Source organism: Adiantum capillus-veneris, chromosome 4 (genome assembly GCF_014529385.1).
Source record: "Adiantum capillus-veneris isolate H3 chromosome 4, ASM1452938v2, whole genome shotgun sequence".
Taxonomy (NCBI): Eukaryota; Viridiplantae; Streptophyta; class Polypodiopsida; order Polypodiales; family Pteridaceae; genus Adiantum; species Adiantum capillus-veneris.
Genome location: NC_140934.1, coordinates 48214662 through 48237050, shown reverse-complemented (window position 1 = coordinate 48237050; position 22389 = coordinate 48214662). Strand labels below are relative to the sequence as shown.

At 44.6% G+C, this 22389-nt stretch overlaps 1 protein-coding gene across 2 annotated transcripts in view; it reads left to right on the top strand.

The window, feature by feature from the left end:
* Positions 1-22389, top strand: part of LOC147459110 (uncharacterized) — an 81483-nt gene that overhangs the window by 40386 nt on the left and 18708 nt on the right. Inside the window, exon 2 of one of the 2 annotated variants that reach the window (XM_086510446.1) lies at positions 15532-15644. In XM_086510446.1, the coding sequence (XP_086366572.1) occupies positions 15532-15644 (113 nt within the window). The remainder of the gene's footprint in view (positions 1-15531; positions 15645-22389) is intronic. The other variant, XM_086510447.1, reaches the window with a different exon arrangement.

Genomic DNA, 22389 nt, shown 5'->3' with positions numbered 1-22389 from the left:
GGCTTCCAGGGCCTGGTATCAGAAGATTGATGAGTTTTTCATTAAACTCGGGCTGAAGCGTACACATGGTGACGCGAACTGCTATGTAGCATCAGAGGGCAGTTTAGTTGCTATTGTTATTGTATATGTTGATGATTTGATCTTTTCAGGTTCTTGGACAATCAGGATCCGCTCCATCATGCAGTCTTTGGAAAAGACATTTGAGATGACGGATTTGGGCTTGCTACACTTCTTCTTGGGTTTTGAGATTTACCAGACACCTCATGGCATCTTCTTCTCTTAGCGGAAGTATGCTACGGATATACTTGACCGACACAGAATGGGACAGTGCAGACCTATAGGCACTCCACTTGAGCCCGGGGAGAACCTTTCTATCCATGATCCCTCAGCTCGGGTTGACCAGACACAGTACCGCAATGTCGTAGGCTGTTTAGTGTGGCTTACCTATTCACGCCCAGACATCTGCTACGCTGTTTCCATACTCAGTTCTTTTTCCTCCAAGCCTCGGCAGCGACACTAGAAGTGTGCTCTTCGTACAATGAGGTACATTTCTGGCACGGTTGATCTGGGGATCTTCTATAGTCGCTCAGGCGGTTCCACACTTCGTGGATGGTGCGATTCGGATTGGGCTGGCAATCCCGACACTCGGCGCTCGACTACTGGAGTCGTTTTCACACTTGGCTCAGGACCTATCTCATGGAGCAGCAAGAGGCAACCTACCGTTGCGCTCTCATCTACAGAGGCGGAGTACCGCGCAGCTTGCTACGCTGCGTGCGAGGGCATTTGGCTACGGAGACTTTTGGGGGAGCTGGGGTTCCCACAGACTGCAGCGACACTTCTTTCCTGCGACAACCAGAGTTGCATCGCCATCGCCAAGAATCCGGTCTTCCATGCGGGGACCAAGCACATTGAGGTGCAGTATCACTATGTACGCGAGAGGATTCTGGTTGGAGATTTGCGATTGGAGTACGTCCATACGGCGGACAATGCTGCAGACATCTTCACCAAGGCTGTTTCCCAGCAAACTTTGGCTTCTATTCACCGCATTCTTTCTGTTTGCTCAGCATCCGGTGCTGAGAGGGGGTGTTAGAGTTACATCTCCGGCTGCTTCACACTTCATATTGTACGGCTAGTATGGTCCGGGTTGGCCACCCATGTCATGCACTTAGCCTAGGATCACATGTGCACATTGCACATGTTCATTCCTTTTTCCATTCACCACACCCACATTGGATGGTTTTATACCTTAGGGTATTTTTCCCATGAGGGTCGTGAGGTTTTTTTATCTCATGAGGTCGTGGGGGCCTTGGGGCTTAGTATATATGCTAGGCCCACCCCACATGTATTTATCATCTTGTACACTTACGATAGTAGAGAGGTTCCATTGGGAACCCGTTTACCCACTCTCTCTCTATTCCAGCGTTGGCTCCTTCTCTCTCTCTCCATCGCCATTCTCACATAACTCAGCTAGCAGACTCTGCCGTCTCTGCTTATTAGACACTCGCCATAAAAGCTTAGACCAAATGCTTTTAGGAGCCATGGTAGCCCCTCTCACCAATGGTCCTGTTTATATGGAGCTTAGTCTCAATTTCCTTGTTAGCCTGGATGATCCCTATTTTTCTGAGATTCTCTCTCTAAAACTCCAAACTCAAGGTCTTAACATGAAAAATGGAAGTATTCATGTTGCAGTCCAGTACAGAGTTGTGTTGCGGATGGTGAACAGTGCTATTCCAAGTGTCATGGAAGGGCTTTCTCTTGACCCAAAAGAGAAAGGTGAGAATATTATCATGAAGACCGACCACACTACTGAGAAGCTCATACCTGAAACAATTTCTTGGAAAGAGCTGCAGCAGCTACCAGACAATTGGTGTTTAGATGTCACCTCTACACAGCAAAATGAACGACTAGCTCCAAGCATGGTGGACATCAACACTTTACCTAACAATCGGTATGCTCTATCCACAAAAGGGAAAGTAAGTGGTAACTTCACATACAAGCCACCAACAAACACCTCTCTACAGCTGGACACGGGATCCATCATCACTTTGGCAGTTGAAAGAATAATAAGAAGCATGGGTAAGCAAAAGATTAACTCTTTGAGCAAACCTATGACAGTAACCGTGGCCTCTAACAAAAGGATAACGATCAACCAAAAAATTGATCTTTACCTTTGCATGGATGAAGCTAAAATACTTGAAGCTGTTTACTTAATGAAGGATGTTGGGTTTGAGCTAATCATAGGAATGGATGTTATGGAAGACTCACAGTTACTGTAGCACTCTCTCTCACATACCCTCACACATTTAATTGTGTTTTCCTTGTGAAACTCTCACACAGTTCCGTGTCCTCTCTCTCTCTCTCTCTCTCTCTCTCTCTCCTTGCTACATCAAGTTTTCTTGTCACACCTACTTAGCATTCTTGCATTCTCTCTCTCTCTCTAGCACATCTTTGTACTTAAACTTAGTTTAAGTTTAGGGTCTTTTTTTTAAAAAAGAATCTGAGAAATGTATTTCGTTTCCCTGTTTTGAGTTTGTTTTGAAACATTTCAAGCGTTTCGTGTTTTGTTTCGTTTTAAGGAGATGAAACACGTTTTCATGTGACACTAACATCTGGAGACACTCATGGGCATGAGGTAAATCAAGGTGGAAAGGTACGTAGTGTACGACATGTTTTAGGTACGTACAAAATGTACTACCGTACTGAACCACCTTTCAGGTACGTACTAGGTACGTACCATTTGTAAAAAACTCATACTTTATGGAAAAATGTAACATGCGAAGTGTACGCGCAAGGTAGGAAGAAAGAGTGGAAGGAGCATACGAGAGAGTGGAGCTTACCTTTCTGCACGGGAAAGTCTCAGGTAGAAGTCTTTGTGTGACTATCTGTGAAGTTCTCTGCAAAAACTTACTCTCTAGAAATCGTGAGATCCTTGGCACACACTTTAATTTACTGTCTAGACCACACAAAAGGCTTGCGCTAATTCTCCACCATTGGAACCCTGGATTTCACCCAAATTAATGCCATGTGACCGTACTGAACCGTACGGTACGTATTGTATCGTACGTACGTACGGATGCACCCTTGAGGTAAATCAATTTTCTTTGATTAAAACGATTGATCTTGGCTGTGAGGCTCGCTTTCTCTTCTGCAACAGAGAAAGCCGAATGGAGGGCTCAACAATGGTGGACGAGGGGGCTGTAACAAAGGTCCTTTGGGATAGAGAGCATGGGGTCGTTGACTTTCCAGAAGTATCTATAGTTACAGGGATTGGCCATTTTTATGTCTCCGTTCCCCGTTCCCCATTCTCTTTCCAGCTTCTTGTTCCGTGTTTTAGACGCGAGTATATGAAGCGAGAATATATGTAGCTTCCTGTTCCATGTTTTAGACACGAGTATATACGCTACACCAGATCATAGCCTTAGATTCATGATGAGCCTTGAGCTCCTCCAGCTCCCGCTTGATCTGATTTGTCAAAGTCTACGTAGGGCAATTTATTGAGGTTGCTATATAAGCAACCCTTGCCTCCATTGTATACACATTCACTTATTCATTGCCAAGTTTGATTGGTTCAGAAGTCTCTCTCTCTCTCTCTCTCTCTCTCTCTCTCTCTCTCTCTCTTTGTGTGTGTAGATAGTTTCCCATGACATTAAAAATTCTCTTCTTCTTCTTCTTCTCTCTCTCTCTCTCTCTCTCTCTCTCTCTCTCTCTCTCTCTCTCTCTCTCTCTCTCGTGCTCACTCCCCTTGGTCTCTACGCTTCCGCATCATCGACTTTGACAGTGGGAAGCGGGTGGGGCAGGGCAAGCTGAGCGACGGGGGCTGGTGTAACAAACTTGGACACCCCAAGTCAAGAATCTACCTCGACACCACAGGAATTCACTTCAAAACAGTTCACAATTTGATTCGACACCGGCCCCGCGGAGTTCCGTGCCAAGAGGTATTGGCCCCAAAGACTGGCGCCCCTTTCGGTATTTCTTTTTGTGTTAAAGCTGTTGCACAAAGTACAAGGGAGTGGGAGGGTCTCACTCTCAGACTCTGCGTCTAGATGCTCAGCAGAGTGGGAGCCTTGCCCACACTTATAAAGGTTTACAAGGGATGCCAAAAGCAGAGCCCCAAAAGCTTCCAATTAAAAGCTCTCAAGCCTATAAAGCAATTTTTCCCAAAGCTTTTACTAAAAACTTGCGTAGGTTTTTTTCCTTCAGCAAGCGCTTTTTCCGGCGTGATTTGCAGGGCTGCCGTATGGGCGTGCCACGTCAGCAAGACAGCATGAATCGCGGGAATCTGCCACGTCACTACCACGTCAGCATCTTCGCCTTTACCGTCATTGCCTGCTAGAGAGGTGTGTGATGTGTCAGCATGCCACATCACCATTTTGTGACCTACCCCCCTCTTGAAAGCATTGTAATCGCCCTTGATTACGCCTGCAAAATAGACAGAGGCCATAAACTGTCTTAGCAGACACTGACTGTTAGTACCGGGGCACTAGGAAAAACACATCTAGCGCATGTACCAATCGACAGTCACATCACAGGACATCACTTGACATCACATGACAAATCACATTCATTCGGATCTTAGACCATATTTAATCGGCAACGTATTTAGCAATCGCATCTAGATCCACTTGGAACCTCATAGATGCCCAATTGACTAATCCTTATTGCAACCATGTCTATCGAGACCGTTCAAACCGAAATGCTGCAGTCATTTCGTCTATAAGTTCCCGCACTTAAACTGTAAGTGCAGCGGAAGTGAAAGTTGAACTTTGCTGAAGATGAGTGCTCTGAACTTGCTCAAGGGTTCCTTTTACTTACGGAAGGGAGAGCCTTTCGTTCCTTTAGTGAGAGAGTGCAAGTGGTCACAAACAAAGTGGATAAACACTGTGAATGAAGGTACTGAGACTGAGAGATAGAGAGAGAAGAATACGACACCAGAATGTTGTCAAACCCTCCTCCGAAGGCTTCACTCTCTATGGCGAGAGTGGTCTACTATAGATTGCACAAATCTCTACAATGCTTTAGACTTGCCGACGATGTCGACGACGACGAGACGGGCTGAAATCTGAAAACGCTAATGGTTGAAATCTGCAAATATTGTATCTGCTGAATTCTGATTCTGTGTCTGTGATGACGGCGATGACGCAACGACGACGCGCTGAAAATGCAGATGCTGAAATTTGCGTTTTCCGGGCTGAATCTGCAAATTTCGATGGATCTGACCGTGCGGCGAGGATTTGTTGCGGGAAGGTGAGGTCTGCGAGGTTCGGGACTTCTGCTGTGGTGTTTTGATGCTGAAAACTGAAAACGCTGATCTAACTGATGATTCTGTCGCGGAAGATCTACAAAATGCAGAGGCTGATCTGCAAATAAAAAAGGGCTGAATGCTGTCCAGATGCAAAAACGCTAGGTGTCCTGCTGTGGTCTGCTAACGCCAGGTAGATCTGCAAGTTGCAAAACACTGGCTGATCTTTGGTCTGTGGCTGAAACCGCGAATTTGACTGCCGGGAGGGGGGGGTCTTGCTGAGAAAGTGCCTGCTGAACACTTGGTTCCTGTTGCCTCTTCTGCCAGAAAGTGCTAGCGTTAGGGTTTCTTATATACATGCTTGTCAAAATTGCCCTACCAAATTTCCCAACAAAAGTCACTTGATAATAAAAAGTGAAAAATGGCTAAAATAGGGAAAATAGGTATATGCACTGTAAAAATGCTCTTGATGGGTTCTGACTGAAATCTGATGATCATGTTGTGTGCAACTAGAGGATATGTACCTGGACATGCACGGTTTGCGAACAGACTCACAAAAGTGCGAGAACACTTCCTAAGCTTACTGAACTGGACTGAACTGAACCCATGTCATAAAGTAGCTTGTCCACGTACACATAGGGTTAGATGTGCACGTGACATCCCTCCTTTTCAAAGTGAGGTACTGGTACCGAAGTGTATGGCATCGAGGGAGATCGCCAACAGCATTTGGAATCCTGGGAAGGACTCTTCGTTGGCCCACTCTAATGCGTGGGTCATGCGACACTTGAACTTCATAAAGGTATGCAACGCTTGCTTCTTTGGGCCGCGCCAAAAGCGAGTTATCTGTGGCTCCTTCAATGCTTCAACTTCGTCTATAGTCATGCGTCTACCTTCTTCAAGAATCTCAGAGGATGAAAACTCCTGAAACTACTTCCAACACAAAAACATGAATATACCCATTCCATGTAAAGTGACTGGAAAAATTCTATTCTTTCGAAAAAACTGTGCATGCAATGCAGATGAGCAAAGCGGCGGAGTGCCAAACCGTTCATCAAACACACGCAAAAAATGGGGTCGAATCTTGACTTTCTGATCTAAATCAATCAACTGTGGCAAATCACAATGGAAATGCCGATTCTTGATGCTGAATCCTTCTTGTGCTCTTTCGGATATTGTGTCATGCCAAGGAAGAGACATGGAATGTGAATTCCTTGAATGCAAACATGTCATCTTTTCATGAATAATCCGCATACATCCGTACTCATCATGAGTGTAGCGGTTGTGTGAACATGAACACCAGAAACAGACATACGTGTATTGAAAGAGAGAAGAAGAGAAGTTTTAATGTTGTAGGAACACTTTCAACATTTCCAGCAAGATAAAGAAATCAAAGATGACAAGTATTGAACTCAAGACTTGGGGAGAGAGAGAGAGAGAGAGAGAGAGAGAGAGAGAGAGAGAGAGAGAGAGAGAGAGAGCCTCAAAGTAAGGATCTTTCAATTACACTTGACATGCTCTACAAATGGACCTACAAGACTGAGCAAAAAACTCAACTCGTGTTCATCGTACAATATGGCATGCCTATGAAAAGGGATCACATAAGGACGGTGACTAAAATACAGGAAACCATCACGAATGAAACATTCGAACAATGCGTACTGACTAATCATGCGCACACATAATACTTCCTGTGGGGGTTCTTGGAACCTCGACTCGAGAGCCAAGATCGGTTCTTCGTGATTGATCGAATTTGCAATGAGGCTAGCTTCACTAGAAAAAGTATCCACTAAACCATCATCCTTGTGAACAATCACATCTTTATCATGCAAATCATCATGCTCGTGAATAATCACATCTTGATCATGCCAATCATCATGCTTATCATTATCATGCAACTCATGTGTGTCGTGCTTTGAAAAAGAAGAGACTGAGAGAGTCTCCTTCTCCTGATTCTTTTCAATCTTCGCCTGCACATTAGAAATGAGAGATGAAGATTGAACAACTTGCTGCCCACGAATGACAATGGGAGAGTCACTTTTAGCATTGAAAGTGAACGTATTAGGTGCCCAATCAATGAGAGGGTTATGCTCACGAAACCATCGAATGCCTAAAAGCATATCACATCCTGAGAGAGGAGAGACTCCAAATTTTCTGCGGAAGGACGCTTGTTGAATAGTGAACAAAACATCAAGGCACTCTTGCGTGATGAGAGAGTCCATACCGGGAGCAAAGCCCGACACCTCGAAAGGAGATGTCGTGCTAACCTCCAAGCGGGCTCTTTCGACAAAAGAGTCACTAATCACATCATGCATACTACCTAGGTCAAACAATCACATGACCATAACAGTTAAAGAGAGATTCATCAATGGGAGGATCATGAGAAACTTGGGTCACACTTGTGTTCTCATTTATTGCATTGACAGAGGAAGTGAGTTCTGTTGGTTCTTTAGATTCATTTGATTCAAGCTTAGGACATGTTCTTTTTATGTGACCCTTGATGTGACAATGATAACAACGACCTTCCTTAGAATAAATGCTTTGCTCTTCCAACGTGATGTATCCTCCTAAAATTCCTTGTTCTACCTTTTCATCTGGAGTGAGCTTAGGTTTAGCAATTGTGTTTGCTTTACCCTTAGGTTCATTTTGAGTGTTTTTGTCTGAGAGACTAGAGAAAGATTGGATAGAAGAGTTACCAGTCTTACCGTTCTTACCATTCTGAGAAGTCTGGTGGTACTTGGAGAAGTCTTGTTCTCCTTGGGCTTTCCCTTATTGTGCTTCATCTCTTGTGCGAGAGCAATCGCTATCGCCTTGTTGAGGTTGATTCGATCGAGCACTTCGACATCATACTTGATATACTCGTCCAATCCATAAAGGAACGCCTCCTTGTGTTCAACATCCGATTTGCATAATTGGGTGCCGAGCTCCAAAACATGATTAGAGAAAGACATAATGGGCATACCATTTTGCTCGAGACCGCGCCAATCGTCTTTCAACCGTGCTAGGTACCGTGGGGGCATAAACCGCGCCTTGAGCTCGTCTTGGAAGTTGGCCCAATTGAAAGAAAGGGGCGTGCTTCCTTGGCTTCCTCTAGGTGCGCGGTCAACTGCGCCTCTTGCCATGCGTGGTACCAATTATGGCATCACTGGCAAGGAACATGGCTGCGGTCAAAACCTTGTTATTTCCTATCTTCTTAGTTGTCGCAAAGTAAGCATTAAATTGATGCAACCAAGAATGAATAATAGTAGCATCCATCTTACCGTCATACTTACTGAAAGTCAACTTCTCGGTGACTGGGTTGTTGGAGTCCGAATCTTGGCTTGCGCCACTTGAGGAACCACCAACATCTTTGGTCGGCTCGTGTTTCGAGGTGAGAACCTGTTGGACCAACTCTTGCATGCGTTGGTCTCTCTGCACCTCACGCTCTGCCTCCAGTGCCTCTCTCTTCGGCCGCCTCCTTTCTTGCTTCGTCCGCCAAGCGCACTTGCTCATGCTCACTCTCAAGAGCTGCCTGTCTTTCTTCGGCCGCCTCTTTTCTTGCTTCGGCCGCCAAGCGCGCTTGCTCACGCTCACGCTCAATAGTTGCCTTTCTTTCTTCTTTTCTTTCTTTTTGTTCCTCGGCCGCCAAGCACGCTTGCTCATGCTCGTGATCCAAGGATGCCCGTCTTTCTTGGCGGTCCCGTTTCATGGAGTCCGGTCTTTCTTAGCGTCGCCACTTTCATGCTCATCACCTCCATGCGAAGTATCCATTCCGCTTCGGGTAATGACCATACACTGAAGTCTTGGGTTCTGAAGTTCACGAGGAACTTGGGTTCTTGTGGGTCTTGGGTTCTTGGGTGCTCGAGTCTTGAGGTTCTTGAGGTTCTTCTTTAGCTTGCAATCTGTGTTAGAGAAGGATCTTCTCTTACCCAAGCTCCTCTCTTTCCCGCGGGCGCACCCCTTGGCGGCCTTGCGCTCACACCAAGGTTGCTTTTTCCCACCTCACGTCGATTGACCGGCCGCTAAGTGCACGGTCCGCTTTCAATGAGTGAAAAGAGAAACAAGGGGAGGCTGGACAAGCCCTTCTTTCTTGAGATTCCTGTCACTCTTCAAAAACACGATTGGGAATCGACACGCCCAAGTGGACTTAGGTTATGTGAGACCGCAACAAGCAAAAAAAATTCTTGTGGTTCTTTCCTCGAGTAATATAGAACACTGCCAAAGCTCTGATACCAATGTAAGGTGCAACGGAAGTGAAAGTTGAACTTTGCTCAAGATGAGTGCTCCGAACTGTGCTCAAGGGTTCCTTTTACTTACGGAAGGGAGAGCCTTCCATTCCTTTAGTGAGAGAGTGCTAGTGGTCACAAACAAAGTGGATAAACACTGTGAATGAAGGTACTGAGATTGAGAGATAGAGAGAGAAGAATACGACACCAGAATGTTGTCAAACCCTCCTCCGAAGGCCCCACTCCTCCGAAGCGAGAGTGGTCTACTATAGATTGCACAAATCTCTACAATGCTTTGGACTTGCCGACGATGTCGACGACGACGAGACGAGACGAGACGGGCTGAAATCTGAAAACGCTAATGGCTGAAATCTGCAAATCTTGTATCTGCTGAATTTTGACTCTATGTCTGTGACGACGGCGACGATGACGATGCAAGACGACGCGCTGAAAACGCAGAAGCTGAAATCTGCGTTTTCCAAGCTGAATCTGCAAACTTCGGTGGATTTGACCGTGCGGCGAGGATCTGTTGCGGGAAGGTGAGATCTGCGAGGTTCGGGACTTCTACTGCGGTGTTTTGATGCTGAAAACTGAAAACGCTGATCTAATTGATGGTTCTGTCGCGAAAGATCTGAAAAATGCCGAGGCTGATCTGCAAATAAAAAACGCTAGGACTGAATGCTGTCCAGATGCAAAAACGCTAGGTGTCCTGTTGTGGTCTGCTAACGCCACTGTTGAAAAACGCTGGCTGATCTTTGGTCTGTGGCTGAAACAACAAGATTGACTGTCCCGGGGGGGGGGGGCTTGCTGAGAAGGTGCCTGCTGAACACTTTGGTTCTTGTTGCCTCTTCTGCCAGAAAGACTAAACCCATGTCTTGAAGTAGCTTGTCCATGTACACATAGGGTTAGATGTGCACCTAGATAATCAAGTCAAGCACAAATCAATATCATATTATCGGGAATTCCAATTCATAAAGTTATACAGCAGAATACTGTTAGCCCACAGTATCCCTGAAACTCAAAGAGATATTAGTGATTTAAGTATAAAAAATCGAGGCAATCTGTTGACAAAGGAGCGGAGCGACTCCCCTCTTGTGCATACCCACTGCACCAGATTCCGCCCAAGCTGAGTTCGGGGTTCCATTTAGAATAGACTATGCTAATCCAAATGCTTTAAGGTAAAGATTTGAGGAGTATCTGCTAGGTCCTCCTCCTCCATCCACTTCGCATCCAATGCAGGATAGTTCTTGAATTTAATATAGAACTGCCTTATTGCTTTACCCTTAATCTTTCTGTCTTTATGTGCCAATATGTGTTCTGGAACAAGGATCTCCTCGTTTTCTTCCACTTCGGGTTGCTCATCAGGCTCCCCATCTTCGGGCACATCGCCTTTAAAAGGCTTCAAGAGACTCCCATGAAAAGCATTGTAAATCCTCCACGTATCGGGGAGCTTCAGTCGAAAGGAGACATCATTTATCTTTTTGGAAATCTGGAAAGGTCCATAGTATCTCATGCTAAGCTTTGGAAAAAGCCTCTCCTTTCCATTTTTCTTTCTTAGGCGTGCCTTCTCAAAACATAAAGAGCACCCAATCGTTCTCCTTCAATTTCAAATCGCGACGATGCGATCTACTGCCTTTTTCAGTCTTTCTTGAGATTTCTGCAAAGCCTCGTGGACCTTGGCAAAAGCCGTGTCCAAGTCACGCGTGTACTCGTCAGCTTCAAAAATCTTATCTTTCGTGCTTAGGAAGGGTGGAACCTTCGTAGCACCTTCAATAATCTCAAATGGCGCCTTCTCCGTCGAAGAGTGTATCGTGTTATTTGTAGCCAAATTTCACCAATGGTAAATACTTTTCCCATTGAGTCTTCTAATCCGAGATGTAAGACTTTAATAAATCTAGTACCACTAAATTAGCAGTCTCAGATTCCTCGTCAGACTGCGGGTGGAACGATGACGAGAACTGCAATTGCGTGCCAATATTCTCCCAAATAGCCTTCCAAAACAAACTCGTGAATCTGCGGTCTCTGTCGGAGGCAATCATCTCAGGCATGCCATGTAATCTGAAAATCTGGGCCACAAATAGTCTCGCTAAGTGGTCGGGCTTGACTGTTTTCTTCACTCAAGTGAAATGAGCTTGCTTGCTAAATCTGTCAATAACAGTCCAGATACCATCATGATCACTCTGTGTTTTCAGGAGATCAAAAATGAAATCCATTGCAATACTTTCCCAGGGGCGGGTGGGTATGGGCAAAGGCTGTAACAATCCCTGTGCTTTATGCCCGTCAAACTTGACCTTCTGACATACCAAGCAATTGCGTACAAAATCGTCCACATCCTTCTTGAGTCCCGGCCAAAAGAAGTATCTATCCACACCTTTCAAGGTGGTAGCTATGCCGCGGTGACCTGTAAAAGGTGGGCAGTGGCATTCGGTTAGAACCTTTTTCCTTAATGGCTGTGTAACACACAACATCGTTTTCCTCATCAAGTAGCCATTCTGAATGGAATATCACGCTACCATCTCCCCATTTCGTATCCGAGTGAAAATATCTGCAAAATCTGTATCTGTGACATACTGATCGACCATATCCTTGAAGCTCCTATGATGTATCGTCGAAATAGCCAGAACCAACGGATTCCGAGACAAAGCATCTGCCACCAAGTTCTTCTGTCCCTGCACATGGACAATTTGGAAGTGAAACTGTGACAAGATGTTCGCCCACGGCATCTGCTTTTCCAATAGCTGCTTCTGTGATAGGAAGTAGCGTAAACTCTGATGGTATGTGAAGACAGTAAAATCCGCTTCGAGTAGGTAATGTCGCCACTGAGTAAGAGCATGGATAAGTGCCAAAAGCTCTTTCTCATAAATGTGTGTTGTCAATTCCGGCCTTGAAAACAATCGGCTTTCGTAGGCAATGACATGGCCTTCTTGCATTAAGACCGCACCCAGACTACGACCACAAGCATCACAATATACTTCGAATGACTTGTGAAAATCCGGCAAAGTCTTTCTTCAAAACCAACAACACTGGAGAGAAGTACGGTGAAGTACTAGGCTGGACAAGACCCTTTTCCAAGAGGTCTTTCACTTGGTTCATAATTTCTTCGTTCTGGGCTCGGCTCACACGGTAAGGTAGCCGGTTCGTTGGTGTGCTTCCAGGTATCATATCAATGGTATGATCCTCAGGACGAGCGGGTGGTAACTCGCCTGGTAGGCCCTCTGAAAAGCAATCGGCATGAGTGTGGAGAAAATCTTGGCGTTCTTTATCAAGTTCAGACATATTTGTCCTATTCTCATCATTCAACTCTTTCAAAAAGATCGAGTAAACAAACAAACTGGATTTCATTAATTTTGAAACGGCCGAAGCCGATACAATAGGGACAGATTCGCCCTTAAGTTTCACATCAAGTACAATGGTTCGGCCCTTCTTTGTAGTCAAAGTCGCTTTTCTCGCCCGATAGTCGACCACGACCTTGTTCTTATGGTACCAGGGAATTCCCAGGAGGACATCACAACCTTCCAAGGGCATTATGTAGAAGTCCTCGTGCCCCAAATACCCTTGACAATGCAACCGAAGTTTGCCAATGACAGGTGTAATGGCTACGTCCTTGCCGGGTGTCGCTAGAACTGCCTCTGCTAGTGGTCCCATCCGATCGGGTGTGATCTCGAGCCGCGTTGGCCTTGGCTCCTCCATCATAGAAAATTAGGGCTTCTTGGTCTTTCACTTTACCCCAAGCTCGACAAAGTTCTGTACTCTCGTCAATCGTGCTTGGGTTAGTACCCATGCAATCTAGAACCAGTCTTGCTTTCATCTTGCCTTTTCGTCCACGTTCCTCAGCTGCTTTCAAACCCTCAGGCCTGTCTTCATCTTTGTCGCTCAGTTCTTTCGGTGCCTTTTTAGGGCACTTCGCGGAGATATGCCCAGTTTCCCCGCATCCAAAGCACTTCTCCTCTTTGAGGTAGTTAGCCCTCTCTCGAAGAGTGAGCTTGGGTCACGCATCCTTTTCTTTCTTTTCTGGGTTGCTCTTCTTCTTTCTACTTTCATTGTTCGAACTGTGTTCGGTTCTTTGCGTCATGATTTCATTTGTGGAGTAGGTCAAACTGCCTGAATGAATGGCAAAACCCTGTTTCGCATGACTCATCAGTTCCTGGATGGAATCTGACTTTTGCTCTAAGCAGTTATCTCGGATCTCTGTAGGAAGTCCCAAGGTAAACCGCTCGATTTGTTCTTTGAACAAGATCTTCTTAAATGAAGAAGCTGGTAGAAAAGAGCTCGAGAATCTCTCGCAATATGCGTCCAATGTATCTTTCTTGGTCATCCGAAGCAATGTATCTTTCTTGGTCATTCGAAGATGGTTCCAAGCAGTTTGTATGTCGCGTTCGTACTCCCGAGTCAACCAAGAAGAAATAAAAAGCCTCTTAAATTTCAGCTATTTAACTGGCGCTTTCTTGTTAAATAGAAGAGTGGACCACCAAGTTCGAGCATTTCCCTTGATGTAAGAGGTAGCCCTCTGAATCTTGGAGTGCTTTGAGTAATGTCCTCCAGAGAAAGCTATGTCAAACTGCTGTATGAAGGCCAAAGCCTTCAAAGCATCTCAAAATCCAGAAAACGTGTCAAATTTAATTGACTGTCCACCTTCTTTAAACTCTCGAACTTTCTTGCTTTTATCTTCCAGAAAGTTATACTGGTTTGCTTTATAAAAATTCTTTTTCCCTGCATAAAATCTGCTGTCATCGGAGTCCGAACTATCCGAAGACGAGTCCTCTGTAGAGCTGACGAAACTGGGCGAGATGTAGACTTCTTTGCCTTTTTCTTGCCGTTTCCGAAGTGTTGCTTTTTGCTTCGCTTTTTCCCTTTTCTGTCTTCTTCACTCGAGTCAGAAGAGCTAGAAGAAGAAGAAGAAGAAGAAGAAGAAGAAGAAGAAGAAGAAGAACTGGGTACTCCTTCAAATCGCACATGCTTCTTTTGCTTTCTTGCCGAGGCAAAAGTAGATTGACGACCCAAATAACCCGGGAAGTCGGTGCCTTTCTTCTGCTTTTTGTCGTGCTTTTCGGCTTTGTTCTATGCATCAAAAAGCTCGCTATTCCGTGCATCAACCACCTCTTCTAATTCTTGCTCTGTAAACATCCTTGGAGTAGGAGGTTTCTTGAGTGCTGGTTTGAGGGTGGCTCCGTGGTTTGCGGCCACTGTGAGTGCACCTCGTCGAAGGAGGTCTGGGTGAAAATTTGCGAGTTTAGGGTCCAATGGAGTCTGTTCTCACATTTACTACTGGCTGTTTTTCGAATCTACTTGCAATTATACTTGTTTCTAGCATTGTAAGTTTGGAAAGTATTTAAGTTTTGGACTCGAATGGAGTTATGAGGGCTATCCCTTTTAAGAGCTTAAAATAGAAATCGTGTGTTTTTAATTATGATATGTATTATCCTGTATTATACTTCTTTGTTTTTGACATACCATTGCGTACCTTGGTACGAAGTTGATAACTTAGACCAACTGATTGATGATGTGGCATTGCCTACTAATTGTTGACACACGCTGCATATGGACTTCTGATTGGTAGCGTATGGATCTATATGCAGATGCTTTTATTGATCACAAGGGTTTTTTTAGTAGTTTCCCTATGTGGGAGCTCTTTGGGAAATATGTTAGTATTGTAAACTTATTGTTTCTAGTAAGTTGCTTTTAGCAACGTTTGAGCTATGTGTGTGATGGGGTGCCAATTGCAAGAGGGAACAACTGGAATCGCTGACAGTGAAGAGTCGTTACTTATTGTTGAAGTTTTCAATACATTAAAGAAATGCTGCCAGGGGCACCTACCTTAGGGGCCAATGCATCTCAAGTGGAAAGTACGTCTCTTTTTCCTTGTGCAGATGTTTTGTCTTGTCATGAAGCGATTTAAATTTGGTGCGGTATTCTGTTTGTGCACTTTCACTGCTTGTTCGATAGATTTAGTGGGTTTCAGACTTGCTCAAAATCTTGTGTATTAGATCTAATTTCTATCAGCACTCAAAAGTTAGTATTGTAAGTGAGAAATTTTGCATTGCACATTTTTTTAATTCTTTCTGCAAATAGAATGATACTGATATTTTGCAGGCAACATATGCAGAAGTCCAACGGCAGAAGCTGTTTTTAGATATTTAGTCGAAAAGAGAGAGCTAGAGTCACAGTTTTGCATCGACTCTGCTGGTACAATAGATTATCATGAGGTATTTTTATTGCTTTTGGATAAAATAGATATTAGGATTTGAGTTGTTGTAATGTTTTAAATCACTTCTCAATCACCTATGGCTGGGCTTGACAAGAATCCAGAGCTTGGTACCTCCCAACCCCCTTATCCCTATTATTGATGATACTTCCTACTTCCTATTTCTTAGTCTGTTTTCTACTTAATCATGCTCCCTCCTTCAAGATGGCCTTGCTTTAGCTTCTGTACCTCAGTTCATCATCCTTCATGCTTATCTCTTTCTTCACCATGGTCTCTGTCTCTTACTTTGTCTCTTACTTTGTCTCTTACTTTGTTTGTATAACATATTCCTCTCCTCTCTCCTCCCCATATTTTTGCATTTCACATTGCACTTGAGTCACCTTTCAACTCTATACATCCCCCATGTTGGTGCTTTTACTTCTCAATTTTTGGTTACCTACCACCAAGTCTTTTTGGTGGTAGGTAAGATGTATTCTATTTAAGACTTGTCTTGTAGATATCTGCAATCTCCTATAACCACTTATCTATATGTGTCTTGTGTTCTGAATTTATGGACAGTGGGCATCAGTAAAAATGAAACAGATCATCGTGCGCCAAGAGTCATCACTGGATATGTCTCACACATCATTTTTCATGGGTTGCTTGTTGGGCATATGGTAGATTATGGGCCCTGCATTTATTCGACAGAGACCTTGATGCTTGGAGGAGCTGGGGAGGCAGCCCTTAATTTGGAACTCTTATGTTACGGACCAGGAAGGTCGGCAACTTGGCAAGAGGACTTACTTTGATTGGGCTAGATGGGAGCATGGTCCGACACCATCTCTAGAGTGGAAGTGCCCATCTTTCAGACGTTGCTATCATGCTCTCTCCATTTATTTTGCCTAGGCATTTTTACTCTCTCTACGAGAGGTTTTTACCGTGTCTTTCAGTTTTTACAGTCCGTCGTATGGCTAATTGTATCCTGTTTCTACAGTTTTCGGTTGTCGCCTTTGGGCTTGCTTTGTAACAAGTGATGTACTTGCCCTCAGAACTGGCACTATTTGGGCTTTTTTTGAGGGATTTTCCAAGTAATAGAAATCAGACTCTTTCTTTGCAAAAAAAAAAAGAAGAAGAAAGAAAATGAAGCAGCAGACATGTCTGCTACAGGATTTACTCCTTGGTTGTGCTGTAAACCAGCTTGGACATCAAGTCCTACTGTGTCGTTAGTTGGGGCCGCCACGTCTGACATCGCCACCTAATGTGCTGCAGTGCTAGACTCCGCCATTTACTTGTCAAGGCCCTGAACTCGTGATTCTATCGGAATAGTCGTTCCCCGATCGCGGGATTTTTTGCCATGGTGGCGACCTGTCTGCTGACTAGGCATTGCTGGTCGGAGTCGTCGGCACCTTGGCCATCCGGGCCGGCTACAGTGAGGTGCGCTTCACCGATGATGGGTGCCATACTATAGGTGATGGCCAACACCTGGTGTTAAAGAGTTTCACCTCATGTCCGGATGTTCGATGATGGCTCGGTATCTCCCAAGAGCAGATTAGGGAGCGCAGGCTGTTGTGTCGCCGTCCCTGGCCGTACGTGATGTAGACATACCTGTTTGTGACATCGTGGTGTCCACTCATCTCGGTGTGACGTAGGACTGATAGTCTAGGCAGTGTGTGGGTCAAAGTCTTAGTTTATCCCATTTTAATGCTATAGGAATCTATTATGATGTGTTTGAATTGCCTTAGGGGTAATTTATGTTGAGGTGGCAATGGGCATTTTTATGGGGGGACACCCCATTTATGTGGGTCGTGGTGTACTTGTGAGGGAGTTTGAAACTGGCTGGTCTACTGCCTAGGTGGTAATGGGCAGCAAAAACAGAAAATTCAGCTTATAATAGTGAATAAGAAACTGAAAATTCAGCTTCAGATAATAAAGATGAAGAGATAAGAGAAGTAGGAGCACGAATGAGAGATAGAGAGAAATGGAGAGGGAGAGGCGGAATCCCTCTCCTACACAGCACTGGCTCCTCAATAGGTGCCCCTTTCGGTATTTGTTTATTTAATTGAAGGTATGATAGTACAAGACTTCTCAACGAGGTGGCGCCTCGCTTATGGGAGAGCTGAGTGGGGGAGAGAGATGCAAAAAAATACGCTTACAGTTGGCTATTCAGCCCTTTAAATGGAGACGTGTGTGTGTGTGTGTGTGTGTGTGTGACACTACAAGCAACACACGTGAGAGAAGCTGAAATGACTGAACAAAACTGAAAGAGAGATGACACGGCACGGCGTATTCGCGCCTAGAAGCACTGATCCCAAAGATTGGCGGCCCTTCTTGGTATTTCTTTATTTATTAAGCTTCAACAAGTACAATGTCCAAGGGTCCTCTCTTTGGCAAGCTCCTAGGCTAATCTGCCTGGAGAAGAGGCCTTGTCACACTTATAAAGGCTCTTGGCCTTGTTCAAAAGTAGCTACATGAAAAGCATAAGTCTATAAGCATTTGGGAACCCAAAAACTAGGGTCCCAAGGGCTGTCCATACGGCATGCCGCATCAGCACTATCAGCATCATTTGCGGTGCAAATAGCGGGTGTCCGTACAACCTACTACATCATCAGCTCGCTGCGCAAACTTTGGGCTCTGCTTTTATTTTTAAGGGTTTAGGTCCCTCGGCCGGGGGTACCATAGGTTAGAACACTATTGGGTTAGGTTTTTAAACTCAACCCTTTCTGGGCCACTCGAAAGAGTCCTGTAAGTTTGTAAAACTTCTTTTACCTCTATTGCTAGGGTTTAGGCCCGCTTCTGTCCTTAAGGCCATGCCACGTCATCACTTTGTGACATATCCCCCTCTTGAAAGAATTGTAATAGCCCTCTATTACGCCTATAAAACAGACATACGACAAAAATTAGTTCAACATACACTGACTCTTAAGTACCGATGTACTAGACCACATATATCTAGCACTTGCACGAAGACGACAATCAGTGAACATTCACATCACTATCCCCGTCGAGATCTTAGATGAGAATCATGATTGTTGTAACTTATTTAGCAATCACATCTAGAACGCACTGATCTTTTCATGGATGTCTTGATCTATTAAATCTCGTTACTATCATATCCACATCACCCCTCAAGTGAACAAGACAAAATGTTACAGTCATTTCGTCGTTCAAACACGCACTCAAACAATACACAAGTGAGAGAACACATGTAACAGATTCATTTTAGGAATGCCCATTTCAAAGTACTTCTTTTCATAAAGTCATCCAACAGAATACTGACTTTATTTCATGGAGGTAACCTGTGTCAAAGGAGCATAGTAACTCCCCTCTTGTGCAGTCCGCACCGCACGAGATTCAACCTCCTGATTCATTGGTAACTCTTGAATAGTCGGTGCTAAACCAAAAGCTTCAAGGTAAAGCTCTAATATCTCAAGAGTACCTACTAGATCCTCCTCCTCCATCCACTTGGCATCCAGAGCCGAATAATTTCTGAACTTGACCAAATACCGGCATGTTAGGTTACCTTTCACTTTCCTTTCCTTGTGAGCCAGGACCTGTTCAGGAACGAGAATCTCCTCCATTTCTTCCACTTTGGGCTGCTCATCTGGCTCCTTGTCCTCTAGCACTTCACCTATGAAAGGTCTCAATAGACTCACATGAATTGCAAATATTTGGTAACTTCAGTCTGAAGGAAACATCATTTATCTTTTCTTGGATTTGGAAAGGTCCATAGTATTGCATACTTAGATTTGGAAAAAGCCTTTCATTACCCTTCCGTTTCCGTAGGCGTGCCTTCTCAAACCGTAGTAACACCCAATCATTTTCCTTCAGTTACAAGCCATGTCGATGCTTGTCTGCTACCTTCTTATGCTCGAGGTGCACACAACTGCGACTGTTACTGGCACTGCCAACTGCTTCTGCACACAAGACCATTGACACGGTCTCCACATTGGCATCACCTCCAACATGCTTTGAGAGCATAGATCTGGTGCATCTCCTCTTGGCTAGATCTAGATGTGGATCTAGATCATCGATGAGGAAACCTGCCACACTGCATGATCACACGGCCTATGAAAGGCTGCCCTGAGGAGGTACTGCACCATAGAGAAAGTCCCTTGACATTGCAAGTGCTGCCCATCAAAAACGCTAGGGCTGATTTGAGAAATGCTGATAAACTAGCCAAAAACTCTAGGTGAATAGCCTCCACTAATTGCCAGCCAGGTCCAAATCTGCCCCCAAGGGTTGTCACAAAGTGATGATGTGGCATGACCTAAGGATAGACTCGGGATAGAGAGGGGTCAGGGCTCTATGGAAAGATGCAGAGAAGGGCTGTCACAAATTGGTGATGTGTCATGCCTGGACAATGTGGGGCAGCAGAGGACACATCCACACACACACCCCGGGAACGGGCCCTTCAAATGCGGAGAATGGTTGACGTGGCAGATTCCGTGAACGCGGAGGACTGCTGACGTGGCATGCCGTACGGACCTTCCGCAATTTGCGGCGCAAAAAGCGTTGGTAAAGCTGTACGGAATTCAAGCTTTTGCGTGGCTGATTTTCTATGCAAGGCTGAAAAGCTTTCAGGGGATTATTTGCTTTATTTTTGCAAGGCTTTTTGAGCTAAAGCTTTTGGTGCTCTGCTTTTGGCATCCCTTGTAATCAATAAATAGCTGGGTTGGGCTCCCGCTCTGAAGAGCATCTAGACACAGAGTCTGAGAGTGAGACCCCTTCCTCTCCCTGTACTTTGAGCACAGATTAATACAAAAAGAAATTCCGAAAGGGGCGCCAATATTTGGGGCCAATATCTCTAGGCACGGAACTCCGTTGGGCCGTGTCGAATCAATTGTGAACTGTGAACTGTTTTGAAGTGAATCTCTGCTGTGTCGCGGTAGAATCTTGACTTGGAGTGTCCAAGTTTGTTACAGTGGTATCTGAGTGCGGCTGATTTCTCCTCTACCGAGAAATCCGATCCTTTTTCTCGCGACACTTATGGAATCAAGAGAGATCGCTCGACTTCCTCTGCATCTGGAGATGCGGGAAGAGATCACGAAGAAGATTCTCACGAGCAGTGTGACATGAAACGTTTCGTGGTTTCGCCCGTTTCGGGGTTTTGAGGTTTTGAAACGTTTCGTTTCAGGGCACAAAAATTATGAAACAGGTTTCGTAGAAATACATTTAAATAAAGATATAAAAATATATATTTATTTATATATGCATGCATGCATGTATGGATGTATGTATGTAAGTATGTATCTATGTATGGATGGATGGATAGATTAAAGATTCATGTGTGTGTGTACATACGGACTAGTAAACTGGTTTTATTATGTAGTCTTATTAGTGTTTATACACATACATATGCATATGTATAAGCACACGTGTATAATAGACATACATACATACATATACGTGTGTACATATATACATATATGTACGTATGTATATGTATGTACAATGTGCATAAAAGAGAGGCAATAGTGCAAAGAGAGTACAAAAAAATCTTTTCAAACTACTGAAATTTAAAAAAAATTGCTAAATTTTTTCAAAAAATTGACTTTTTTTTTTTCCCTGATAGTTTCCCGTTTTGTGAGTTTTGCCGAAACGTTTCGTCCGTTTCGGGGTTTCGAGGCTTCATACCTATGAAACGCGTTTTTATGTCACACTGCTCACGAGGAGTATGGCCGCCTCGGCCTATTCAGGCGGAGATTGAAGAGATGGAGCGTCGACAAATGGTTGACGATGCGACAAAGATGATGATAAATCTTGCGTACGATCCCAAATTTACCAAATTTTTGACTCAGACATCCTTCGATGAAGTGTACTCCCAGTGGCCAAATGTCACGTGGCACATCCAACCCTATGTGTCCGTGGACAAGCTACAACATGACCAGGGTTCAATTCAATCAAGTCAGTCTAGAATAGGAAGTGATCTGGCCCTTTTGTGAGTCTGTTCGCAGACCGTTCATGTCCAGACACTTAGAGTAGATGCATATCCTCTGGTTGCACATAGCATGATCATCAGCATTACCATCCGAATCCATCAGGAGCATTTTCAATGCACAAAACCTATTTTCGCTATTTTTGACATTTTTCACTTATTATTTTAAGCGACTTTTGCTGGGAACTAGGTAGGGCAATTTTGCTAAATTTGTATATAAGAAACCTAGCGCTAGCACTTTTTGGCAGAAGAGGCAGCAGGAGCACTTGCTCAACAGACAACTTCTCAGCAAGACCAATCCCCGCAATAGACCTAGCATTTTCAGCCAATCCGAGAAGCTAGCGTTTTTGCAAGACAGATCAGCCCTGGCGTTTTGAACAGAAGATCAGCCCCGGCGACAACAGAAGATAGCAGATTCCACAGCCACACAGCAGATCAGCCCAGTGTTAGCAGATTTCCACCGCAAGAAGACATTCAGCCCTAGCGTTTTTGGATTGCAGTTCAGCCCTTAGCGTTTTGCAGTTCCTTCGCGATAAGATCAACGAGTAGACCAACGTTTTGAGTTTTCAGCAGTCAAGCATCGCAGACAACCCCCAAACCTCGCAGATCTCAACTTCCTGCAGCAGATCCTTGCCGCACGGTGAGATTCATCAAGGTTTACAGTTTCAGCCAGGAAAACACAGATTTCAGAATTTGCGTTTTCAGCGCGTCGTCATCGCATCGTCATCATCAACATCGTCACCGACATAGAGTCAGAATTCAGCAGATAAAGAATTGCAGATTTCAGCCCGTCTCGTCGTCGTCCTCATCGTTGGCAAGTCCAAGCATTGTA